This window comes from Benincasa hispida, chromosome 3, assembly GCF_027475165.1.
Source record: "Benincasa hispida cultivar pf3 chromosome 3, pf3_genome.v1.1, whole genome shotgun sequence".
NCBI classification, from domain to species: domain Eukaryota; kingdom Viridiplantae; phylum Streptophyta; class Magnoliopsida; order Cucurbitales; family Cucurbitaceae; genus Benincasa; species Benincasa hispida.
This window is the reverse complement of record NC_143480.1, coordinates 53,321,267-53,340,805: the sequence shown is the minus strand read 5'-3', so window position 1 is coordinate 53,340,805 and position 19,539 is coordinate 53,321,267. Positions and strand designations below refer to the sequence as shown.

The 19,539-nt window shown below is 31.5% G+C and overlaps 2 protein-coding genes across 2 annotated transcripts; both read right to left on the bottom strand.

The window, feature by feature from the left end:
* Nucleotides 1-1,080: 1,080 nt before the first annotated feature.
* Nucleotides 1,081-5,015, bottom strand: LOC120074595 (Transmembrane proteins 14C). The gene is made up of 7 exons (XM_039027757.2): nt 4,384-5,015; nt 3,350-3,740; nt 2,866-3,033; nt 2,490-2,536; nt 2,327-2,364; nt 1,806-1,898; nt 1,081-1,640 (listed from the first exon to the last, which is right to left on the bottom strand). The coding sequence occupies exons 1-6, from the start codon at nt 4,636-4,638 to the stop codon at nt 1,817-1,819; spliced, it is 981 nt and encodes a 326-aa protein (XP_038883685.1). The 5' UTR covers nt 4,639-5,015; the 3' UTR covers nt 1,081-1,640; nt 1,806-1,816.
* Nucleotides 5,016-6,219: 1,204 nt separating this feature from the next.
* Nucleotides 6,220-10,074, bottom strand: LOC120074485 (putative serine/threonine-protein kinase PBL1). Its single transcript, XM_039027619.2, has 5 exons — nt 9,772-10,074; nt 8,271-8,951; nt 7,611-7,868; nt 7,269-7,394; nt 6,220-7,085 (listed from the first exon to the last, which is right to left on the bottom strand). Exons 2-5 carry the CDS (start codon nt 8,898-8,900, stop codon nt 6,453-6,455), a joined length of 1,647 nt encoding a protein of 548 aa, XP_038883547.1. The 5' UTR covers nt 8,901-8,951; nt 9,772-10,074; the 3' UTR covers nt 6,220-6,452.
* Nucleotides 10,075-19,539: the final 9,465 nt, after the last annotated feature.

Here is a 19,539-nt window from a genome sequence, read left to right as displayed (position 1 = left end):
GGACTTATATTTATGTTTTATTTTTCTATTAAATTTTCACTTCATTTCTCATCAAAATTAAATTGATATGATTTTTTCTTCATTTTTTACCATGCAAAACTTTCGTAATCATAGTTGAGGCGATCAAGTAAGTTAATGTTGGAGGAAGTTAACAACATAAAGGACTAAGTCTCTTTACAGGAGAATCTCAATTTATACATGCCAGACAAGACCCCGATCATGATCATAGAGCTGGTGGACCAAAAATTGAAGTAATATGAAAACCTTGCATCAATACAAGATCCACAACTAATGATAGTCAAGTTGATAAGACTCACTTGTTTCACATGGAGAGAATGAGATTAGTTAGTTATAGACATGGACAATATACTAGTAATTATGGTCATTGCAATAGTAACTATAATCATTCAAGTGACTATGGTTCTTATGATTATAGTGATAGGCATAACATATTGATCTATACACAAGAGCACGACTTACTCGTGAAAGCGATGAAAACTCACTTTTAGAACCTCTACATTATCTACATTCTTCAAAGTATACTCATTAGATCGAATATGGTTTGATCCAAAGTCTCCTATTGAAACCATTGCAGCCAACATAACAGCATTGGTACTTTTGCATAACATATATCCAATTATATTAGAAATTTTAAACATACCATGACTCGAAGCAAGATTATCACTATCAAATAAATTGAGCAAATGTTAAGCTAATATCTCCTAGGTCATTATCTAACCATCGGATACTGTATTTAACATTCTATCCATATGACCTAGACACATTCACTTCATATTCATATATTCATTTTGTAATCTTTCATTATTGTCTATTATTTCATTATTAATTATATGTGGCTTCTAATAATTGATTTATATGCTTAAAATCAATTACTTACACACGTTTATTTTGAAATTTCATTTAAAAATAATAATAATAAAATATATTTTATAAATTTCTACATCCGTGATTCCTCGATATTCAAATAAATATACATCGATAATATCTGTAAATCAAGTTAAATCAATATTTTCATCCTTGTGAGTATAGGTGAGATCCAATAGTGTGAAACCAACAAAATTAGAAACCACATCAAATCATATGATGATTCATTTCTCTCAACAGTTATACAATTATTTTTAGTACAATTGGTGTCGACAAAACTGAAACACATTCAAATTATTTGGGACTTGGGAGTTGCCAGTTTTTTTCCAACGATTTGGCCACATCTCTTCCACTCAGTCTAGCTCCTTCACATGGTTGTCGCTACTCAATAAAAGAGAAAAATGAACCCCAAAAAACGAGAAGAAAAAAAAAAGAACTAAATCCATTTCTTTGATGCTCTTAAACCAGCTAGCTGTCTACATATTAAGTAAAAGTCGAACAAAGGTTGCCAGCTACCCTACCATCAAACTGAATCATGATCCAAATTTCCATACCCCTTTTCCCACCAACTTCAACTTCATAGTCTACTTCCTAGGACTTGGAGAAGTAACTCTTAGCCTTGGCATCATAACATTTCTCTCCAAGGGTTGTTTTTTTTCCTTTTTTCACTGAACCAGCAGAAACTATTCTCTTCAAGTAAGCTAATTATGGTTTTCAGATTGTGAAGATGATATGGAGATTTGGCAGAATTTCTCCTACAAGTAAAAAGAAAATTTGAATCAGGACAGAAATTCAGAGAACTTCCTCCATTAAAATCAATCGGCCGCGAATATCTAGATAGACTGTGGCAACTGCCTTTATCTAATGACCTTCCACCCATCAACTTGGGAGTATTCATACATGCATAAAAAGTAGCACACCTGACTAGTTTTCATTCAGTCCTAAAATCTTTTCCCTTTTTGATGCGAGCGTCCAGCGCGATCCTATAGACATATAATGAGACCATAGTTGCACTGCACAAAAAAGAAAAAGTCAGCTAACAAACCCTTCAAAGTGGATACAGCAACAACGGCTGACTAAATCAATGCAGGGTAGGCAGGATGCGGGCAGTATAAAAGTTTGTTTTTGATGAAAAATTAAAAGGGAAAAACAGAAAATAAAAGTGTAAAAAGTAATGTATACATTTGATTTATCAGCAGAAAGGTTAAGAATATTAGGTTAAGAATATTAGTGAATCTAACTGCCAAAGGTCAAGTCCTTTGGTGCTGAATAAATATAAATGCAGAGGCTTTACCTTGGGGATTTTACACTACATGCTAAGATATAAGCAATGAAGAATAAATTGGATTATTGCAAAGTAGCCAAACCGACTTTTCGCCATCCATCCACAGAAGAAGCAAATAATGAACATGAGAAGAATGAAGTAAGAAAAGATATAAACCTGATCAAAGTTGTCACAAGACTAACAAATGATGGTCTCTGCATTGAGAAAGAAGCAGAAAAGATGAGAAAAAAACAAAAACAAAGAATCAGAAAAGAATTCTAATTCTGTAGGTTCAAAAACTGACGTAAAATAATCTTTAGTTAGTATCCAGGGTTCTCACCTGAAACACCATGCGCAACTCTCTAAGAAATAGAATACTTGCAATCACTGTAACACAAAAAAATCTTGAAACATTTAAAAATTCCTTCTAAGAAAATAAAGAGGTTGAAAAACCGATCAGATGACTCAAAGCTGATGAAGTAAAAAAGAATGCGACTCAGAAAATGTGTGCAGCATTAGTGAGATATGGTAGCTTAAGATGATAGAAAATGAAGCATGTGAAATTCACAACAGTTAAGTACTTGCCAAGTATGCATTTTAAAACAAATTTGAATGCTGTAGAATTGAGGCCAAAATGTTAACTCAAACAAATAGCTCTATGAGTGACAATCATTTATGTTATGTATGTTATGTTATTGAATTAATGGCAGACTGACCTGCCTGCCCCTTCAGGGCAAGTGGAAGTGATTGTCCTCTTTTGTATGCCTGCAAGCTTAAAATACTCAAGGCCAACAACGCACCACCAAGTATCATTCCAAATCTAATTGCAGCAAGACTTCCCGTTAGCATGAAGGAAAGAAAACCACCAACAGAAAGGACCAGTCCTGTAGACCATTAGCAATAACAAATAAGAAAGAGTTAAGAAAAGGGTCAGCAGGAGATTTATGAGCCCACAGGACTATATAAATTGACCTGAATAATATCCACTAAACGAGTCATAGATAGAATCCTGAAAGGGCAGTGTTGCAATATATACAGATATTAAATTCCTTTCAATTATCCTATCTGAAGGTTTCTTTCCCTCCAAATTCAAATTTGACTTGGATGGATTACTCAAGTAGAAGCAGAAATAAATGGTTGTACTAAAGCAAAGCTGACCCTACTCCATTCAAATCTCACATAAAGTTTGGTAATACATACCATATGGTATCCCATAATAGAATTCATGAACTTTTGAAATATCACTTAAGTCATCAGTTGGAGAAGTAAATGTTTCCACAATCTCCTTGACTTCTTCAGGATAATTCTCTGCGACAGTGGCAATATATTCTTTGCCTTCTTCACTGAATTCTTGCACTATTAAAGCCAAATCATCTTTTGCCTTATCAGCTTGAATTTTCAAAAGCTTTGAAGTTTCATTCAGAGCAACTAATGCTTTCTCAGAATATTCATCATACGCATCCTTTGAAATGGCTTTCATCTTCAGAGCTTGTTCTTTGAAGGAATCTAAAGCATTTTTCCACAACTCTTGTGCCTTTTCCGCATCAAAATTAAAATCTTTTTCGTCTTTCTCCCCTTGAGTTTCTGAGTGCTAGTCATTCAAATAGGAAAACAAAGGGGACTATCAATCTACGTTCAACGCATATAATCAACTATACCACCTTGAAAAGTCAGTCACCACGTTTAGCATGTGAGCAAAATTTTATAACTAAATAAGCACCCAGCATTTTCAGCTAATGTATAAAACCTGAATATCGAAAACCAGTCAGGCAATTATTGACTATTATTATTTCTGGTAAGAAGCCGAGCTTCCATCAAGAGAAATGAATGAATATACCATATCTTTCATGCAAAAATTGGCCTTAAAAAACAACCTAGAGTGCCAAAAAAGCCATCATTATTCAACAAAGCTTGGCTGGACAATGTAGCTATCGCTAGATTACTGATCACATGTCATAGAGATAAGACAATTTAAATAAATATAAATGGCTAAAACTTTAACTGCTCGATAGTGTAATTCATAATACACATATGAATTACTAAACCGCAAACCTCATCATTCTCCAAGTAACATTCAATAATCACTCGAGTCAAAATCAGAGAGACAAAATCCCATAGCCTCAAGCCAATATCATAAATTATACCAAATTCTACAGAATGCTAAACCCTAACCCCAATCCCAATCAGCACCAACAATTCAACGCAGTGACAGAAATGAATAGAATTTTGCATACCGACTCCTCATGCGACGCGGCAAACGCCAGAACCCGTCGACTCAACGAACACTTTCGATACGACGAGAGAAACCCATTACGCTGAAAAGTGTTAGCGACAAAGGAAACCTTACAGGCACCAAAACCCATCAAGGGATCGACCCGCAGAGACGAAGAGGGGCGGGAGCGGAGAGGAAGAACAGCAGACATGTTGAGTTTCAAAGGGAAAGAGTCGCCGGAACAAGGGGTGCAATTGAGAACCAAAAGCGACTCCATTAGCAGAAATTGAAGCAGAGAAAGAGAGAGAAAGGGAAAGGGGTACGGGACGAAGGGATATGGCGAGGGATTCGAGGCTCAGAAGGAAAAAGGATTAGGGTTTTATAGAAATGGGGATTTGAGATGGAGAGAAGAGAGAAGTGAAGGAGAGCATTTGTATGAAATACAATGAGAAAGTTTTGATCTTTTTGGCGTTTTGGGTTTTGGGTTTGGTGGGAAGAATCACGTACCTATCAATCAAATGTTTTTTGGTGCTTCCTTTCTCAAGGTTTTTTGCGTTTGTGAAACCCCATATTCATTACATTATCTAACATACCTAAGTTTCGAGTTTTGCTTCCACCACAATTAATTGATATCTTATTGATTTAGATCAACTCAGATTGATTACATATTTGATGTTATATAAAGTAGACCTCTACATTAAATATAAAATACCTCAAAATACGTTGAATGTTGCATGTATTTTTGTTCCACCTCGACTAATCTCACGGGATCATAGCATATTAAATTCTAGGTAAGTAGTCATCATGAACTGAACCTATAATTTTTTAGCCTTTTATCAAAGTCATGTCCCTCTATTTACTATTATATCAATCCATTATGGTTAATTTTTGTTTGTTCTTATGTTGATTTAATTCTTTATCTTTAATAAGCTCTTACCGTTCCTTTAAGTATTCCATTCTTATTTTAATGACTTAATACATAGTTGCAATATGATACACAAATAAGTAGCAATTGTATTAAATAGGTATGTAAATTTGAATGGTGAGAAATTTTATTCCACGTAAATTTATTAGACACTCTTAAAAACATCACACCTATTTTTTCGATTATATAGAAGTGTGGTTTTTCTTATTACGTTCTAAATTACATATAAGTTTGAGTTGGATTTTGAATTATGTTATTTTAAAAAAGAGCAATGATTAGGTATACTATACTCGTGAGCCCCCTCCTCTCTACCATACAAAAAAATAAAAAAATATATATATATTATAAAAAATAAAATAAATTACCACGTGACAGTTTTTCATTGAGTACAGCTTGGGCTGCATAGAAAATAGGTGGCACCTCAGTTTTTCCCTTCTAAAATTCCGTATTTTAATACATCCTTATGTTTTGCTATTTAGGTAAATATCGTTGAACTTTTTTTAGTCTATTTATCATTTTTATTTTATTTCGTAGAAATGAGATTCAAACTTTTGATCTTTAAAATCTAAATTTTGCTCAAATTAGTTAAATCAAATGCGTTTTCAACTGTTTATGAACGGAACGAACTCAATTTATAACTTGACTGAGAAAACTTATTATAGGACCAGATAGACACAATGTGAATCAGATTACAATACTCAGCATTGCCTTTACTTGGTCCAATCGGGCAAGCAAAGAATGGCACATGTTCCCATCTTCTTCTATAGTTAACTTTTCAGGAAACCTAATTGAGACAACAACCAAAAACCTTTTGACATCCTTGCTTGAGACTTTACTGAATGGCATCTTCAATCTGCTTCAACATTGATCCTGCTCAAAACTTAATCACAGAAGTAATTTCCTCTATAGTTTAGGAAAAAATAAAGCCATGGCTGACGAAGGGAGTAGTTTATAACTCAGGCAGGAGAAAGTGTATAGATTTACATTAAATGACATTGTTAGAACTATATCTACACAAAAATAAGCATATATTTATGGGGGGTTTTTTTTTTTTTTTCTCTTTCCATCTGCTGTACATTGTGTTGAATCAATCACCAAAAGACCACAGAAGAAAATAAAGAAGAAAAGTTTAATAAATAATAAACAAATAGAATAAATTTAGAATATTAGTATCCTTCGATTCGAGGTCTCCGAAGGGCTGATGCGGATGATTTTCGCCTTTCTTGTCGATCGAAATCCTCAAAGGAGAGGGTTGAACATAACCGAGGCGGGGGTCTAGGAGAGGAAGTTGTCCCTCCAGGTGAAAGAGATGGGTGAAATCCAGAAGGTGGAGAAGGTGAGAAACTTAATCTGGCTGCTGCTGGTGTAATGATTCCATCAAGGCTTGGTGATCTTAGCATCTGTTTTGCAGGGGATGCAGCAATGGGTTCTTGCAGAGGGAATCGGCTCGATTGCTTTACATTTTGGATGATTTTCAGATGCTCAACTACATTTCTCATTGTGGGTCTTTCTGAGGGATCCTTCTGAAGACATTTTTGAGCAATGTCAGCCACTGTCCTGGCTGCCTTGGTCGGGTAACGGCCTTTTAATTGAGGATCCATGATCAATGACAATCGACCATCATCGGTAAGGAACGGTCTGCTCCACTTAACTAAGTTCCTCTCTTCTTTTGGGTAACGAGAATCAAGATTTCTTCGTCCAGTTAGCAATTCTAGAAGAACAATTCCGAAACTCCAAACGTTGCTCTTCGGAGTAAGCAGCCCCCTCTCCAATGTCTCCATTGATAGATATGCCGATCCCTGAAAATGTAAAAATATGAAATGCAATCAACAGCCTTGCATTCAAATTGGTTGAACGAAAAATAAAGGTTTAAGTGGCCAAGATAATAGCATGTACCACCATCAAAAATACCAGAAACTCTACCGCATGAGGCAAATCAACGTTAAAAAGTTCCACTATGAATATAAAAATCAAGAACTCACCACTGAATTGTTAGAGATCTCTGTCTCGGGTGTAGGAATCTGTCCAACACAACCATATCCAGAAAGCTTGGCACTAAAATCCTTGTCAATTTGTATGTTGGCGGTTGAAAATTCATTGTACATTGCCTGCAAATAAATATCACATTCAGCTTTAAAATTCTGTTGTTTTTCTTCAGAGTGACTTTGTATTTTGGCTGCAAGGGGGTCTATGGAATGTTATTAATAATTATTTGGTCAATTGAATTACTTCCAAATCAAAATCAGTTAGAAAAACACAACTCTAGGTTCAAGTGGTATTGATTGAAGCAAGGAAGACAAGTAAATGGACCACTAAATGCTCACCTGAAAAGGTCCTTCTTCATGCAAGAAAGTGAGACCTTGTGCAGCACATAATGCAATCTTTATTCTTGTATTCCAATCAATAGGAGGCCCATCTGATCTCCCATACAATAGACGATCTAAGCTTCCATGAAAGAGCCTCTCGTACACTAGCATTCTCTGTCCCGAACCCTCATGGCCATGAAAGCCAAGCAATTTACAGAGATTTGGATGTTGCAAAGATGTTAGAGTACTAACCTCAGAAACAAATTCCTTGAAACCCTGGAGTATAGAATAGCAGGTGCGTAAGAATCTTCAGTTGCTTCATGACCACAGAGATAAAAATCAACTAAAGTTATCCCTAACCAAAAACTGACAGTTCAAAATACTTCTCGAGTTCACATGAACGTGATAAAAACTCAATGCTACTCCTGAGTTTTCATGTGCACTAAATCGTGTATACATGTGTGAGAATAAAAAGGATCACTTCCTAATTTTCAAACCCAACGGGTAACACCAAAGTGTTTGATTAGCAGACATCCATAACAAAGAATAAAATCTAACCAACTCCCAAAACTCTCCATATCACTCAATAAGAGATCGCGGCATGTCAGACTTCATCAACTACATAGGCCACTAAAAATGGAAACATGAAGTAGTAGTATACCAGATGCTATATCTCACCTGATTGGATGGATGACGGCAAGTAACGGTGGCTTCAAACTTCTTTGAAGTTGAAGTGTCATCTCCAAAAGAAGCCCTATATATTAAAGAAGATAGACCTTCTGAAACACAGGATTCAGCAGAAAAATTATGGCAAGCAGCAGATATTTCTTCAAATGAAAAATTTCTGACCGCTCCCACAGGTGGTAGTGGCAAAGGTCCAGAAGAATATAGAGGGCCGGACGACATCACTGACTTAAAGCTTCCAGTATTCTTTAGGGACACAATAACCTGAGGTGATGGAAGAGGAAGGGGTTGAGGACTTGGAGATCTTTGTTCCTTATTGAATCCAAAGCGGTCAATTGACTCTTCTGGTTCATCATATTCAACTGACGAAAGAGCATCCTGTTCTGCTGCATCAAGAGATGATGGAGCAGACAATGTACGTATTCTACTTCCTGCAGCTCCATTAGCTGGTTGTACAGGTTTCACTCTGGTCTTAAAACTTGGTGGTGCAGATTGCAATGTGCGGGTATGAATTTGGGGTTCAGGCAGCATTGTTGGCACAATTTCTTTAGACTTAACGCGTTTGTCATGAGCACTCTGTGCATGATTTTTCTTCTTGCTCTTTAAAACTGTGAAACACCCCATCTTATGCTCAAGATGGTAGTAATGAGAACAAGCCTCTTACTCTTAATCAACCTACAAAAAGAAAGAATAAAATAAAGGACTAAGCCATCAATTAAAAGACATAAAATCAACCAAGTTCTAAATTAATAACCCCCCCCAAAAAAAAAGCTAAATTGTTGGTGCATTCAAATTCAACTATCACCATGAGACGCCTAGACATTTTGAACTTGATTGAAACGAACAAACAAAAAGAAGTTGAAATCCAGTTAGGGCCCTCAATCACCCTTTTTGTTTACTGGAAATCTTCCACACATAATACAAACCAAAGACGGAGATGAAAAAATCAACAATTTTAGTGATACATTAGCAACTATTACCATCTCAAACAGGTGAAAATTCTGAGAAATTCATATAGACCCCATGAATAATCAAACAGAAACTCAGCAAATCCCAAATAAATCTCCTCCAGCAGATAATCAAAGAGTAAACATCAGAGCTCTATACCCATTATCTTTTCATCTTCAGAATGGCAAGAAAAAGCAGCACCATATATAAATCATCACAAACTTCTAACCATGCCCACAAGCTCAATTACCCTAACTTTTGGGGGAAACCCCATTACCCATTTCATCCTATCAAATAAAATCAACCAAACAAAACCCCATCTCCATGGCGACAAGACCCATTACCCATTTCACCCGATTACACAAAATCAATCGTTACAATTACAAAACAAACAAAAAACCCCATCTCCATCTCATCTTCAAACAAGAAAAACCGAACCAAACAAAAGAAAAAGAAGCCAACTCAGAAAGAATTCAACAGTGACGAAGCTTTTGGATGAATTCAAAAGAAAATATGAAACAAAATTCAGAGAGTTAATCATCAATACCTGGAGGAAAGCAAGTGGTGCAAGTAAGAGTGAACAGATCGGCGGATTTGAAATGAAGGGGATAAGAAATTGGGGTTTCTGAGAAAGAATTGAAGCCGAAGAAGAAGAAGATGAGGAAGAAGAAGGAGAAGGATTGAGCAAGATTTTGAGAGCAAAAACAGTGAAACAAAGGGAAAATGATTAAGAATTAGTTAGCAACAGAAGGAGAAAGAAAAGAGAGCCTCCAATGAACAGTGGTCAAAGTTCTCACCAAAACAAACAGACTTATTATTATTACATATATATTTTTTTTTAACAAAAAGTATCTTTATTTAATAATGGTCTCCATAAATAGCATATTCCTCTCCTTATGACCTTTTTATCCTCCTCATCCCTTTTCTTGTTGGTTTTCTGTTTCTTTTTCTTTGAAAAAAGATAATAAATTCATATAACTTCAAAAAAAATTGGATTTGCATTTAACTCTCATTTTTATTCTTTCATTTGAGTGCTTATATTTTGTATATTTGATCTTTTATTTTATAAAAATATTTTTTTTTCATTAGATTTTGGATCTAGTTTTTATTTGGTTCCTAACTTTTAAAATGTTACATATTTATGTCTCATTTGTTAATCATTTTGTTTTTTGTTTTTTATTTTGAAATTTGAGTTTATTTCCTCCTAATTTCTTATAATGATTTGTACATTTCTTAATTGCAAGAGTTGAATACTTAGCCAAATTTAAAAAAACAAAAACAAGCTTCTGAAAGCTACTTTTTTTTTTAGTTCTTTGTTTTGGTTTTTTAAAAAATCGGTAAAAACTAGATAACAAATGAATAAATTTAGAAGTGAAAATAGTATCTATAGACTTAAGTTTCAAAAATAAAAAGAAAAAAAAACAAAATGGTTACCCAACGGGACTTAAATTATTAAATTTTGAGTTTGGTTTCAATTTATTCACATGTTGTACATGACATGTTACAGTTTTACCTTTGAATTTTGAGTTTTATCTCAATTTGATTTTTGTGTATCAAAATTTTCACCTATAACCTTCATATTTTATTGAATACTTACTTTCAATCATTAACGTTGATGTCGATTAATTATTTTTAAATAACTATGAAGTAAAATTTTATAGTGGTGAAAAAGAGTGAAACTTAATGAATTATAATTCTTTTAAATATTTAAAATTTAATAATAGACATTAATCTTGAAGATGAAAAATAAGTATTTAATAGAAAAATTAGAGTTAAAATGGTAGATCTTGAAACCTAGAGACTAAATTGAAACAAAATTCAAATCTCAAGAGTAAACTATGACATTTGAAATATGGAGACTAAATTGAAATCAAACTTAAAACTTGACTAAATATGTAACTTTTTAAAAGAGAAGTATTAAAGATACTACACCTAAAACTTAAGGGACGAAACATGTATTTTTTTTCCCTTTAATTTTAGTATTGTGTTTAGTAGATTTTTAAACTTTCAATTTCGTGTTTATCAAGTCTTTTAACTTTTTTAAGTTCATATTTTTATTGTCTATTCATTTATCATACGTGTGATTAAAATATCACGAATCCATCACAACTTCTTAATCTGTTAAATATATGAAAAAAATTCTCGTACTAAATTTATAATTAAATTTAATTTAGTTTTTAAATATTCAATATTTCGTAGTTGAACTTCACAAAATAAGATTTGTTTTAAATTATAATATTTAATATGTTGTATTTTCTTTATGCGTCATAAAGAAGAAATCAATTTGAGTTATGCTTAAATTTGATATAATTTTTTAGTATTGTATTTCACAAAGTTTTGGTGTGATATCACATAGATTTGCATCTTAAGGCACATGGATTTTTTTGATACCTAATTCAAAATATGGCTTAATTCCAATTTGCAATTCCAAATCTAAAAGCATTGGCCATTATACATTATATATATATATATAGTAGGTTGAAAAATATTTTGGTTCTAAACTTTCATATGGTAAAAGTTTATTTTTAAACTTTAATTTATAATAATTTGATCTATTTATTTTTAAAATTATAACAATCTAAACTTTAAATTTTAGCATGTGTAATTTATTTATTAGACTTTTAAATTTGTAATAATTTAGTACCTATCATTTATTTGAAAAAAAAATTCATCAAAATTAATTGTTAATTTTATTATGGAACAATTTAGGGCTTGTTTAGTAACCATTTTATTTTTTAAAGTTAAGCTTAAGCCTATAAACACATATTCCACCCCTAACTTTTTTTCTTTATTATCTATTTTTATCGATATTTTAAAAATCAACTCATGTTTGGAAACTAAAAAATAATTTTTTAAAACTTATTTTTTATTTTTAAATTTGGCTAAAAGTTAAAATCTAAGGAATATGCTACCATTGTAAGAATTTAAAAGAAAATAGACTTAATTTTCAAATACCAAAATTAAAAACCAGATGGGGTCTTAGTTTTTTTTTTTTTTTTTTTTTTGGGGGGGGGGAGGGAGTGGAGTTTGAAAATTAAGCATATTTCCATTTAGTTTCTTACCAATGGTTTTCATTTTTCTTAAGTAAAATAGTTGAATAATCTTTTTTTAGTCAAAACTTGGTTTGATTTTTTACAATATTGGTAAAAAATAGATAGTAAAGCAAGAAATTTAGAAGTGAAATGAGTGTTTATAGGCTTCATTTTCAAGAACTAAAAACAACAAAAACCAAATGGAGTCTTAGTTTGTTGTTTAGTACGACGACTTAGTCTTTATAGTTTATAATCAAATTATCAAAGTACACATGTAACAAAATTCATTAAATCGTAATAATACTTTTCACACAATAGGGACTAAATCATTATAAATTGTAAAGTATATGGAGTTATGAAAAATTTAAGGACTAAATTGTTAAAAATTTGAAAATGGGAGAGTTCATAGACTAAAAATATTTTTTAAACTAAAATTTTGTAATATCTTAAGGTGTGTATTGGTTGGTGGTATGAAAATAAAAATTTGAAGGAAAAAAATATTTGATAGAAATAGAGTTGTATTTCATGTATTTTTTTTTTTTAGAAAAGTGGTTGGTAGCAAATTTAGAGATTTGATTCCAATTTCACCAATTATTCAAACTTGTTTGATCGTATATTCCTAAAGTATAAAATTAATTGTTATAATTATGAACTAAATATTAGATTGAATATAAACTATTAGTAATTTTACTATATCACGTTTGATAAATTATAAATTTTGTATAAATTATTTTACAATATCATATAGTTTATAAAATAGTATATCATGCATATTTTAATTATAAAGATTTGAGTAGAAGATAAAATATTATATTTATTAAATAAAAATTAGTCTTTTTAAATAGAATTTTTCATTTTAAAATCTCAAATTCAAAATATGAATACATTTAAAATATAAAAACTTTGTTTTTTTTCCTAAAATTTTTTTCACTATCTAAATCACATCATCTGTGACTATAAACAATTTAAAAAACACTGCTAAAATTAGATTCATTGAAGAAATCTGAAAACATAAAACATAATCTAAACGGTCAATAAAAATCCCATCCTTTACTAATTATGTTGAAAATAATGTTAATGAACATAATTGTGAGTTTGATATTATTGTGTTGACATTCTAATTGAAATGTTAGCATAATTATTCATTTTCATATGACAAAAAAGTTATCCCTAAACTTACTTCTATTTTTAGTAGAATAACTCACTTTGGTTAAGACATTAATAATCTCTTGTAAATGCATTGAGATTGAGATGAAAATATCTTCTCATATTTGAATTATGATACTGAGAAGATATACTTGTTTAGAAATGTTTTTATTTTCGATTAAAAGAATAATTTTTAAAAATTATCTTTTCTTCCTAAAATTATTTTTTAATTTGGATCTATTAAATCTATTTTTAAAATTTAACGACTAAAAATATATATTTTGAGAATTTAAGGACTAAATATACGTATTCTTGAAAATTTGAAGGCTAATCATTTAGATTTTTAAAACTGAGATATCAAATTTACATTTTTTTTAATATTAGGGAACTAACAATGTAATTTTTTTTTTTCTGTTTAAAGCAATGTAATTTATTATTATGAAAAATACAAAATTTATTATGCTGATTAGGGTTGAGGCATCCCTACAAAAATGGGGAAAATAAAATAATTAAACTTAAAAAGGAAAAAAAAGAGAAAAAGGGTAAGAAGGTAATTTAAGACAGCAACTAGATATTGAACGAGGAAAATTAAGATTGGGAGGTGGCAGCACCAGTCAAAAGTTTGAAAATTATAATATTTTTGAATTATATTTTTCAAATTAAAGATTTAAAAAGAAAAAAAAAATAATAATTTAAAAAAAAAAAGAAAAAAAAAAACATGTTCCCCACATGGTCAAAGATACCTATCAAGATAGACCTTTGACTCGAGACATACGCCATCGGATCAGCAGTGATGGAGATATGGACGACTACGATGCAATAGCATTGAATTATAACGCGGGACCCACTGATAGGAACTTTTTTGTCCAAATGAATAAATAAATGAATAAATATCCATTTATACACGTAAACTTTAAAAGTGGTAAAAAATTCTAATCAATTTAAATTTACGTAACAAATATCAACTGATACCCTCTTACCATATGGAAAATATAAATTTATGATTATTTCAATTAAATTCTTAAATTATTATAATTGAATCGATTTAAGTTTTATATTAAAAATTAAGATTATTTTTGGAAATCACAGTGTATCAATTATTATATATGTGTAGATTTCTTCAAATATCAAATTAAAAAAAAAATGATCGATTATAATTGATATAGGTAGACGATTTAAAAAGAATTATAATTAAAAGTTCAAATTAATTTATTTTTAAAAGATTAAAAGTCTAATCGAAAAATTAAAGTTTTACATCATATTAATTTGGATTTTAATTAAAATATAAATTGATATTTAAAAAATTGAAATCCGTTTAACAGCTAACAAACATTCAAGGGCGGCAAAAATCCCGTGAATTTGTGGATGTTTCCACCACCGCAGGTCGGCGGTGGCGCTCGGCCCCACCGGCGGTGTTTAATTTGGACTCGCTTTTTCAATTTTTTTCATCTCCTTTTTAAACTATTTAAAAAGTAGAGATTATCATTGCCACCACGTGTTTATATATATATATATATATATATATATATATATTTAAAAAAGATTACCAAATATTAAGTCAATTAGTTGTTGATAACTTTAGAACACTAGGCAATAATTATATATTACCTTCTAATGGTACCATATAGGATATTGCAAATATTTTTTAGTTCATGTTTAAAACAATTGACCATTTATTTGAAATTAATTATTAGTGTAAAATGTGAATGTGAACTTTATATTATCTTAAGTCAATTAGTTTTTAATGACTTTCTTGGATGTGTTGTGCCCTTGTGGATGAGGTATTTTTAATTAGATATAAATAGGTTAAATGATATATTTGTGTTGATAACGATCTAACAGACAGAAGACTATAATAAACGGATAGTTTGAATGGTGGTCATCGGAAATAGAAAATGCAAAACGAACAAACGGTGAAAGTAGATTGAATCGCGGATCTTGCTCTCTTTAAGACGTTTCTTGGCTCTTCCCTTTGTGTAAGCAGTTCGAAATAAGGTCACACTGTCCCCAAGATAAAACAACCCAGAAAACTTTTATCTCAATCGCAACTGCATGGAATCAATCAAAATTTTGACACCCTTCTCTAAAATTGATTATGCTCGAAAAATGATTATTTTTAATTAAAAAAATTTCACACACACGCGTCATGTCTGACCGAATGGTGACAGTGCACGTGTGTAGGATGTCCATCATACCGATATTTGCCTATTTTCTCACTCCCTCTAAAACATGGATACCCCTTGGGGCCTAAACCCAGAAGCAAAAGTGAGGTATATGATAAGGCTTTCCATTGATAAAATAATCAACGTGAGATTTTTTTTTTCATTTTAAATAAATTATCACTAACAGTTTGTGTATTAAACTTTCGAACAACTTTCAGTACTTTGTCAAATAGGTCTTAAATTTTTAGTTTCGTGTCTAATGTGCCTCTAACGAGTTCGAAATTTTTTAAAATATAAATAATCTATTACACTTGATTGGATTTTATATCTATCAATATCCTTTCAATATTGTGTCTATTAGATTTGTGAATTTCAAAGAAATGTTAAATAGTGTCGGGGCCTATTAGACATAAAATTGATAATTTGATGACCTATAAAATAAAAATTGAAAGTTTAAAAACTTAATAGACATTTTTAAAAGTACAAGAGCCTATGAAACACAATATTGAAAGTTCAAAGACCTAATGGACACTTTTTAAAGTTAAAAGACCTATGTATCAAACACATATATAAAAGTTCGATAATTAAATTTTTAATTTAATCATATTAATTTAGGTAGATCTTACGAGCTTGATCTAATTAACAATAGAAGCACACATGTCCCCACATAAATAGATTCTTATGGTTCGCACGAGGTTTTCAGAGAAACATGTTTTGTGAAGTTGAACTTGAGTGTATATAGATTTTCACGAACGTGATTCAATCTCTAATACTTGATTCTCTGATTCTCTCTATTGAATGTGTACACTTTATTTGAAGAACGTATCAATGAATATGTAGTCTTTAGGAGTTTAGGGAGTCTTTTGATGGTTAGGGTGGTTCTTTCTGAGTTCTCTAAAGTCTTAAATTTCTGATAACTTCAAATGGAGAACTTCCCCATTTATAGAGTTGTCATGGGGCCATATGGGTCTGGATTTGGTTTGTCATGGACCTGCCCATAGGCCTAATTAATTGAATTCTTTAGCTTAGTCAACATTTGGGCTAAATTAAGTCCTTTTTTTCTGGCTAACAAGAAATATAGCATATTTTAACTTTCTATTTGGACAAATAGAAAACTTACTTTTCATTTATAAAAGTGGCAAAACGGAATAAAAAATAATAAATCAAATTAAATTGTAAAAGTTCAAAGTACCCCTAACACATAGATACAACCCTTATTAAGAAAAGGTTTTAGATACACTTTAATTATACCCACCCAAAATTACCAACATACCTTTAATGTGATGGAAAACGTGTCAAGCATTTTCAAAGTCCACCTGTCAATTTATCTTCCCAAAAAGCTAACCCTATTTTTGAACTTGTCACTTCCAATATTGAATGAATAGATAAAAACTCTTCCTCTTCCCACCAAAATACAAAACTTCCCCATCCTTCTATCTTCAAGTTTTTGCTCCATAGGAGGTGTTCTGGCTATTTCTTCGGAAGAAACTACAAGAAATCGACAGATACTTGGAAGATCCGGATGAAACCATTAGAATCCGAGAAGTAGTCGTAGATAGAAGGTGCTTCGACTGTTCTTTTTGGCGGAAATATGCAATATACAGTCTTTGAACTCAAAAAATGAATGGATTAGGGTTTCGACGATAAATCTCTGCTCTTAAATCTACAAAATTTTGAAGAGCACTACAACAAAGGTTCGACATACATAATCTTCTCCTTAAACGTACATGCGAGATTTTTTATACAAAATACAAAAGATTTATTTTGATTTTTTTCAAGGAAAAGAAAAACAGATCTAGTCTGATTTTTAAGAGATCACAAGCTGAATACATAAATTGATTTTAATATCTTGTTCATGTTATTAAAAGGGATGGTAAAAAAGAAGGCAAAATAAATATTAGAAGTAGCGACTGATTGCGTGTTGCAGGGATGATTGGAAGAAAGCCTAAAAAACCAAATCATTATACACTTTAAGTAGTGATGAGGAGGTACATATCTTTTCAATGAGAATGTTTTTATGTATATTATATGCAATAGATTATAGAAACAATTTTATATAACCAAAGTGTAATTATTTAGCTGTAAGTTGTATAAATATAACTATGAATTGATTATTTGTATTGATATAGGGAACAAATAACACAATAATAAGTCTTTCAGTTGAAAGAATCAACTCGAAAAGAAAATCTAAGAAAAGAAAAAGGAGTGAAACAACCCTTACTGTAAGCGAAACACCTAAAATGGCAAAAATAAATTCAAAGGTAATTGAAGTTTCATGTTTCTTCATATAGCAATTATTAAATAGATGCCTTGAAATAATGTCTACATTGTTTAACAGAATGTAAAAGGGCAAAAAAAAAAAGGGGCGGGGGGGGGGGGGGGGGTAAAAGAAAGACAAGAATAAGTGATGCCGACAAACATGAAGAAGATATTGAAGAGAAAAAGGTATGAAATAATAAATTAGGTCATAATTATGTTCAAATTGGATCAATATAAGATGAAAGTAACACAGGAAGAAACTATGGAGGAAAGGGAAAATCAAGAACACACAAAAGAAGATGTTGAAAATGATAGCAATGAGGAGATTAAAGGACTATCTTAGCCAAGAAGAAATAACATCACAGCCAGAAGACTCACCCATTGTAGAAAACAAATAAAAAAGATAATGTTTCTCAAGTGAATTTATAACAAAATTCTAATAGAATATTAATCCTTGAAGGAAATAGTTAAGAAGGAGAATGAAAAAGGAAAGAAGACAAAACGGGAAGATCAAAAGGTTGTTATAGTCAAAGAAAGTAGTGCAGTTTGTACTACATACAATAATTTTTATTATAACAAATAATTTTGTTAATTATATGTTAGATATTGAATATAAACTACAAATATGGTATTATGTGACTGGCTAGATGCATATAACTTTAAGTCATGGTTTAATGTGACTAGTTATGATGTAATGTGAGTAAGGATAACATAGTATTGTTGTATGTTTTATGATGAGAAACACATAATCACACCATAATAGATTTATCATATTAGCACATTCCTGTAATAAAACCAATGTATTGTTAAATGGTGTTGGGATTGGTGTCCTAATTCTCCTGGAGTCTCGTAGTTTATAAACACTGTACACATTGTTATGAATAAAACAAGAGTTATTTTATTTTGCATTTACTCATATCCAATAAATAAAGCTCTATGGTTATTGTATGTAAACTTAAGCATGTATAAGATATACAAGTGGATCATACCTTAAGTGATAACCTAAAAAGATTTATAGTATAAAGATTAAGAAGGGATACTTGATCTTTGTGATACTATAGATACGACCCGCTTTATAGAGGTTTACAAATGTTGTGAACTAGTACAGATGGTTGGTCCTGATCATTCATATGGAGTCATGCGAGTAAGGGTGTCCTATACAAAGAGATTGTATAAGATCAGACTACGAGATGAATAGTCTCTTTATATAACGGCATTGATACTTGAGACTTACATCTCATCTAAACGACCATAGGTGACATGACCTTAATCTTGAGTGTTTTGGGAACTCCTGCCTTTGAGGGCGGTCATTTGATTAGTATGGGTGAGAGTGGCCAGATTGCCAACTCAACAAGCCTACCTTTTTGGGGATTTGTTTGATTGGGGAACTGGAACTCAGTTATACAAGATGGAATTTACTCCTTCCTCGAAGTAGAGGTAAGTAAATAGATTGCTCCCTTAAGGGTTGACCCCGAGTCTTGAACATAGTGGCGACATCCTTTCTTTGGAAGAGAGAAATTAGTCGTAGTAGGACTATGACTTATGTTCATTAGAGGGATCAGTGGTATTTAAGGAGTTAGATGTAACTACAGGGGCATAACGATAAATTGGCCCAGTTGTACTTAAGAGCGATTTGTGAAGGGTTATCGCATTGTTGATTGGTTGATATGGACACAAAATATATCTGTAGTGAGGAGAGTGCAACTGTCGTTTTTA